Source organism: Vigna angularis, chromosome 6 (genome assembly GCF_016808095.1).
Source record: "Vigna angularis cultivar LongXiaoDou No.4 chromosome 6, ASM1680809v1, whole genome shotgun sequence".
NCBI lineage: Eukaryota > Viridiplantae > Streptophyta > Magnoliopsida > Fabales > Fabaceae > Vigna > Vigna angularis.
In genome coordinates this window covers 17,345,406-17,353,758 of record NC_068975.1, presented here as the reverse complement: position 1 = coordinate 17,353,758, position 8,353 = coordinate 17,345,406, and the positions used below count along the sequence as shown (strand labels likewise).

At 32.3% G+C, this 8,353-nt stretch overlaps 1 protein-coding gene across 1 annotated transcript; it reads right to left on the bottom strand.

Annotated features, from left to right (window-relative positions):
• Nucleotides 1–452: 452 nt before the first annotated feature.
• LOC108319521 (ethylene-responsive transcription factor 3) lies at nucleotides 453–1,721 on the bottom strand. Its single transcript, XM_017550681.2, has one exon. The coding sequence runs from the start codon at nucleotides 1,259–1,261 to the stop codon at nucleotides 638–640; it is 624 nt and encodes a 207-aa protein (XP_017406170.1). The 5' UTR covers nucleotides 1,262–1,721; the 3' UTR covers nucleotides 453–637.
• Between the last annotated feature and the right edge of the window lie 6,632 nt (nucleotides 1,722–8,353).

Sequence of the window (8,353 nt, the reverse complement as noted above, 5' to 3'; positions counted from 1 at the left end):
TTAGAACCCTAAAAACGGCTTCTTTCGTGACCAGTCTACATTGTCCACCCATTTAAGTCATACATAAATTTGGAGAAACAATGGTTGCTCTTTTAAAACACCCTCTTCCAAATAAAATATAAAAAACAGATCTTTCAAATTCAATTGATCCAAAATGCATTGGATTAACTATCAATTGCATTCAATAGTAAAACTCAAGATGGGCAAAAAGATTCAAGCCTTAAATAGAATGAATCCTCTAAATGTAATGAAAGATCATTGATCATCAATGAAAACTAAATTTTGTTCTTAACTCGTATTATACTTAGAGACACACCATACCAACAACGTAAATTATCTCTCCTACCACTTCTTTCTTTGGCTTCTCATCACCCACACCCATTAGATAATTTAAAACAAAAAGATAAATTAAAAGGGAAGAAATATAGAAAAAAAAAACAATATCTTAAATATTTACTCACAGAAATTAAGATCATATTACCATAATCTTCATAACTGATCATCAATCATAATTTTCTTTTTCTTTTTCATTTTTCTCCGCATAGTAAAAAAAGAGGGGAAAAAGAGAAAGATAAAAAAAAATCAATAAAGAGAAGAAAAAAATTAATAATTCCTTCGACGAACCAATACATCATCATCAGAGACAAAGAACGGTGCAGAACATATCATTATCCACGCCACCGTTTGCCACGTCGGAATCCTCCAACGGTAAAACGTTGAGATCAAACGGCAACGGTTCTCGTCGAAACGACGACGCAGCGTTGTCACCGTCGCCGTCTTCCACAACGGAGGACGAAGAGTCACAGTCGCTGCGGCAGTCCTCGGGAACTACCGGCGGCGTTCGCGGGTATCTGCGGGCGACTGCCACCGGGTTCGCCGTTGTGGCGGCGGCGCGTGGGCCGCTGAATGACTCGACGGTACTGCTCATGCCGCTGGAGGTGGGCTGCCGGTGATCGTGAAAGGGCTCGCCTGGTCCTGCGAAATACCGGTTGTCAGTGAACGGATCGGGATGATATAACGGCGGAGGGAGTGGAAAGTTGGTCTTCGCCTTGGGTCCCCGGAGGGTTCTCGCCGCCGCGTCGTACGCACGCGCCGCATCCTCGGCGGAGTCAAAGGTTCCGAGCCAAACCCTCGCTTTCTTCAAAGGGTCTCTGATTTCGGCGGCGAACCGGCCCCACGGTCTCTTCCGGACGCCGCGGAATTTCTGTTCTTTGAAAAAAACCGGCCTTGAACCGGATTTCCCGGCGTCATCACCACCCATGTTCAAAGTTCGAATCTTTTTCGAATATCAAGACAACCCAGAAACCGAAACCGGCCTATAAACGATGAAAAATGCGAGATTGATAGAGAAAAGTTGCAGCGTTTGACCTTTCTTTGGAGGGTGAAATGTTTCTCACAAAAAGGGTCCTTTGGGTTAATGCCTAAAGGGTGATGTTTTGAGGATTGAAGGTTGGAGGAGATTAAGATGGTGGTGATGAGATTGAGAAGATGAGAGAAAGAAGAGAGAGAAAGATGAAAATGGGTGGTAGAGGGAGAGAGGGTATGTGGTTGAAGGAAGGTACCATAACAACACAAAACAACACAACTCACAACAACACCTTCTCTTGATCTTCATCTACACAAAAAAAATATATTAATAAGATTGAGAATGGACCTCAAGAGTGTAGTTTTCTACTTTTCTTTCTTTTCCTTCCCCTGTGGGTTTCTCAGCTGTGGTTGTAATGTTATGACCTTTCATTCCTTTTCTTTTTAATAAATAAATAAATAAACCTTCCTTATCTTATTGTTATATGAGCATTCATAATTTAAAAGATTTTTATTCCATTTTTAATCATATATGTTGTGTATGCTATAATTATTAATTTTTGTAATGATTGTACAAAATTATGATAACAATTTTGAAAAGATTGATACTTTGAAATATTTTATTTACAAAACATAGAAACTTAATTTAATTTTAACAATTGTTTAAACTTATTTATCATTCATGGATTAAAAACCTTTCTTTCTCCATCTCAATAAAACTCAACTTATGCACATATACAGCATCTCATTGATGGAGCAGGCAGGTCCTTTTCTTTTCTTCATCTTTTCTTAGAAAAAAATGTGGGTTTCCAATATTTTTTGGGAATGATATAATATATAAATAAAAATAAAAATAAAAGAAATGATAAAATATAAATAAACAAATAAAAAATGTGGGTTTCCAATATTTACTTGCTCTCTTTTTTTATTGTTTCTTCTATATTTTCATTACATTAATCAAATTTAAATTCACAACCACATGAATACGTTTTCTAATTTTTAATTATTGTGAATTCTTCATTTAACAATCTTCAATCATGTAAACGAAGTCATAAATGAATAAATTATGTTCTATGAATATAAAATACAGAGTAAAGGCAAGAATATTCTCAACCAAGAGAAAAAAATTAAGTATTTTCTTATATTTAATCATGATTAAAATTAAATAATATTTATTACATAATGTATCTCTTTGAAAATTTTCTGTCTAAATTCACAAACAAAATATTGTTTAATGAAATAGAAAAAGAAAAACATAGACCTTTGGTTATTGTGATTTTAAATTGAAATTTTAAAAATATAAAAATATGAACATATTGACAATGTCCACATGTCGAATTCTCCATAAGACATGCTTTGTCGAAAATTTCGTTGAGTGGTATAATAAAAATAATGCATTTTCTGTAGTATGTTACAAAAATTGATCATTTTCGTAAGCAAAGTTCTATTAAAAAATTCTTCAAACACGTTTTCTGTTTTCTCTGATAATTTTTTTCTCCGGGCAACATTCAACAATTTTTTAAAATATATTTTAAGGATTAAAAACTGTTTGTATAACATGTCAAACAATTATTGGGTACATTTTTTTCCTTTGCAAAATGATTTAAAAAATTGTTTTATTTTTAATAGTTTAATTTTTAAACATTTTATATGGGTTAAATAATTCAAATTATTAAATTTTAATTTTTATGTTTAGATAGAAATATTCATCAATAAATACAAAAACAAATATTTCTATATTAAATTAATTATTAAATTTAAAAATATTATTTGATGATATCTTAATCGATTTACAACATCTTTAAAATTTCCAATTTATGTTTGTCAAAGAATTTGTTTACATTTACATTAGTTCATGATATCTATCTATATAAACCGTGTGTATTTCAGTTGATTGAAATTATGTTCTAAAAATTATTTGAAGAAATTGTTGTATTGACTTTTAGGTTTGATATTAACTAAAATTTCTCAAGTAACATTTCAAAAATATAGTATAAAACTATATACGGGTGTCATCATTTAACAATATAATAGAATAATTGTTGTATTAATAAAATTAAACTTACAGTTATTACAAAATAACCATAAAATTAAGCTTCCTATACTACTACCAAAATAGATTCATATAACCGAACGGTTATATTTACAGAACAAAATAATGACCGAACGGTATCACCCAAACTATCTACACTAATATGATCGAACGGTCATGACCTATTCAGTAGGAGTCTCGTCGTCCAGCTCCTGTACCAAAGTAAACTCTTCCCCTTCTGCTCACATCCAAAAAGGATGATCATCGCAATAGAAAACCGAACGGTAACATGGACAAAATAGGAAATAGGGGTAAGCTACTACAATTTAATTGGGCATGCATACATACGATTCATTTAAGTACAAACAATACAAAGCCGAATAATATAGCATACCAAAATCAATGCAATTAAACATATACAAGTTTAACCCTATAATACATGCATAAATCGAACACTTGACTTGACTATCCGGATTGTATGAATATGTAGCTTGAGGCCGTTCATGCACTCAGGTGGTGTAGTAATTGGAAAACTATCAACTGCCACCCGAGGTTAGTCCGTTATAACTCACCCAAGAACCTATGGGCTAGGACCTCCTGCCATTCTCACGCAATGCATTACCCATCTCTACTTGAGAATTGATAATCATTAGAACATCAGGATGGATTCCGTGGATTTCACTATCCATATTCATACTTTACCACTTCAATACACCTTTCACTGAGACATTCCTCCTTGGAATTCTCTTCCACATTACTTGAAACACATACCTTGTTTGAATATCAACATAACTTTCATACTCAATTGATCCATGCCACCAATTTAAATAATTCAGAATCAACTAGTGAAACTAACATTTAAAGACCAAACAATCATTTATAAAGTAAGACCGAACGATAACAACCAACCCCTGAATACGACCGAACGGAAACTCACTAACTATGACAAAACTGAACACCTAGAGCTTATACCGAACACTTATAATTACTGGACCCTTGGTGTAAGACCGAACGGTATTTAGCTATTCTCAACACGAGACCGAACGGTAACTACAAAAATTCCTGAATACTACTAAACGGAAACTCACTAATTTACGAAACCAAACACTAGGAACTAAGACCGAACCTGTATAATTAACTGAACTATTGATGTAAAACCGAACGGTATTTTACTATTCACAAATCAGGATCCAACGATATTCCACTATCCACAAAATAAGTGAACGGTATAACCTAAGACGAATACTTACAACTTAATCCGAACACTTATAATTATTCCTATAAACTATTCATCAAACCTAATACTTTTAAAGAAACCGAACGTTAAAACATTATGGCTGAATCATACAGAAACTTGTATCCGATTATAAACGAACGTATTTTAAGCCTATTACAAGTACGAGGTCTACTAATAATATATGAACTATCACTAACCAAAATACCTAATCCAATAAGACTGATCATAAAGACATAACCATCAACACTTGATATATCAATCACTTCCTAAAAATCGAGCTGTCATGCACTGGTAAGGCTAAAATGCTAACTCTATTGATAACTTATTAACTGACCATGACCGAACGGTCGAGACCGAACACATATCTTTTCTGCATAATTCTGTAGAATCCCTACAGACTTATACAGAACCACCCAAAACCCATGAATGTAATACTTCATACAACATATATAATTCATCAAATCATTCAATATCACACATACACAAAATCATCACACCAACAATCAAATTGAATAGCTTCCCTTACCTTGTAACAGAAGAAACGCTCTCAGCACAAAATTTCTTTGCCTAACACCAAACTCTCAAAAGCTAAGATTCACTGTTTTGAAGAAAATGGACCACCCACAAGATCAGAAACGTGATCAGAGATGACGAAGAAGAAGAAGATAAACACATGCAAACAGAAACTTGGTTTGCATGAGCCCAAAACTAAACTTTCTTAGAAGTAGAAAGACCTACCAGCTCAAAGCACCACTTGACCGATTGAAAGGAGAACCTTTGTCACCAACAACCCTCACACACTCTCTGATGAATGATTAGATGAAGGAAAACGTGAGAATCAATGGAGGAAAAGATGATAATTTAGAGAGAAGTTAGAGAGAAGGAGAAGAAAATGAGTTTTCAGAAAGTTGAAGAAGAGATTGCATGCAAAAAGTGACACCTGATTTGAAATTTTTCCTTAAATACAACCGTCAAAAACCGATTGGTCCACTCCGTTGCTCACACCTATCTTCCACTTTCTGAATTTATAAATTCTCACCTTTTCACATGACTTCCACTACTCTACAGAATTTAAGGGTTCTGACATTATCCACATCGAAAATAAAAAATTTCTAATAAAGGTTGATAGCAAGATTTTATGTTTGAGATTTGAAAAAAAAATCCACAAAAATTCTTGTATACATTAATTCAAAAAATAATATTAAATCAATGATATTCCAAATTTGTACGAGTCAATGAAATCTTAATTTCATTTAACTCGATGTCATAATAGCTTAGTAGAATAGATAAAATTATATAAAATGTCCCATATTTTAAGTAAAATTCAAAATTATCTCATTTCAATAAAATTATTATTCATAAATTTATAAAATTTTAATTTAGAATGATATATTGTACATTATATATTTCAAATTCTCTTTAAAAAATCATTATTTTTCAAAAATTAATTATAATATCTAATTTTAACAGTATACAATTGATAACAAGATCGATAAAACAAAATAAATCATATCAATATATAATTATAATATTAATTATTTCAAAAATTATATCAATATACATATAATATTAATTATTACAAAACGTAAATAATAATAATAATAAATATATACAAAACAATTAAAAATAATTTAGAGTTTTTTTTAAACTGATATACAGATAACTACTAAAAGTCAATAAAAACTAGTATGGAGCATCATTGTTAGCATTATTGTTTTCCACTCCTACCCGTCATCTGCTTACATTAATAAGGTGATCATAAAGAAAAAAAAGAATAAACACAAAAAACAAAACAATAAAAAGATAAACTAGTGCACAAAAGAGTTATCATACATAGTTAAATAATGTCAAATATACACAAGCATGAATAAAATAATTATATATACACAACAAATAATTGACATTAAACTCAATTATCCTAACACATGTCTTTGACATTGGAATTTACTAGATGTGTGCATTGTTAGCAAAATGATGAAGATGAAGTTTTGATGATGTCCAAATCAAGTTAAGAGAAATCAAGATTCAAGAAGATGTTATGAAGACCTGTATTGCAATGAAAAGCTTTTGTAATAATTGTAGTTCAGTGTCTAAGACTTAGATTTTTAGTGGTTTTGATTCCATGTACTTTTATATTATATAATTGATGTCTAGAGTCAAAATCACACTATTTTAATCGATTAAACATAGTGTTAATCGATTAAAACAAGTAAAAGCTGAAAACTCAACTTTTACCGATTTAATAGATTAAAATAAATTTTAATCTATTAGCTAATCGATTAAAATAAATTTTAATCAATTAAAAGTGACCGTTGGAGTTTTCTAGCCGTTAAACTAGTCGTTATACTCATTTTAATCGATTAACACTAATATTAATTGATTAAAAGCGTTAAATGGCTGGAAACGAAGAACGGAAGAGTATTTGCTTGAGTTTATAAATAGGCTCTCATTTTCCATCAACAACTCTTCTCTTGTGCTTTAGTATTCAGAAATCATTGAGATTTGTGTGTTCTTGTTCGGCTTGTGAAACTAGTGTCTGTGGAGCTGGTGGAGTGCTGCTGCGGTGACAGAGGAAATAGCCGGTTCATCCTTGGTGTGTCTGAGGAGGTGTTCGGAAGAGGAAGTTCATCCTTCGTGAAGTATTCGGAGGAAGTGTTTCATCCTTTGTGAAGACTCAAAGGAGGTGCAGGTTCATCTCTTGTGGTATCAAGAGAGGTGGTTTCTAAACTTTTACAAATTGTTTCTTTGTGATTGTAATTTGTAATTGTTTTGTGAGTAGTGAATGTTTATCTTGTTTTGAGATAAGCGGCTGAACGTAGGATTGGTAAGATCCAAACCAGGATAAAATCATTTGTGCAAATTTCTCTCAACCTTACTCTCTTTATTTGTCTTTATTATTTGCTTGGTAAGTTTAATTGAGTAGAAATTAAAAGGCACACGTTCGTATTAAAAACCCTTTTGGTTTGTTATTCCACGCTAACCATTCCACTACAGCCGATCTGACATGCATTGTAATAGTATTTACACTCTGCAGAGCCAGTAAACAAAGTGATTATCACCATATTAATCACAAGATTAATCTCTTTTACGACTAAGACCAAATAAATTCAATGACTAGGACCTCCTCTCATTATCTCCTTTCAACCATTATTTTTTATATGAATTGAATGACTAGTAAAATATCATGATTCCCTCATACTAAATCTCATGTGTCAATGTATACGCTAAAGTCATCACTATAGAGAATTTTCCCTTGAAATTCCTTGAACATCATACATGTCTAAAATCATATCATCACCTCAATTAATAATAAATAATATTATCAACATACATCAGTTCCATCACATATTCATCTCAAACAACCAAAAAGAAAACAAATATAATCATACAAATTGGCACTCAAATGTGGCTCTAAGAGTGGTGCTCAACGATAGTACTAACACTCGACACCATTCTCCTGGCAAAGTTTGCGTTCAGCGACACTTCTTATCGCTCAACATCCTAGAGCTAAAATACTTCAGACCTGTAGTACAAAACTGATGCTCAACGGTGTTTTGTTACAACTAACTGTCAAAACATTCGCAAAAGTACGATACTCAGTGATACAAACTGGCGCTCATCGGCCTAGAGCTAAAATGCTCCCAAATCTACACAGTGAGGCTAGCACTCAGCATCAGTCTATCACCACTCAACGTTATATCATATACCGACAATTTCATTTTGTATTTTTGAGGGAATTCAGACTTATTCAATTGATCAATTTAGTACTCATTTCTTAG

What these genes read in the sequence shown, in the direction of transcription:
- LOC108319521 (XM_017550681.2), bottom strand. Translation starts at nt 1,261, where the DNA reads ATGGGTGGTGATGACGCCGGGAAATCCGGTTCAAGGCCGGTTTTTTTC.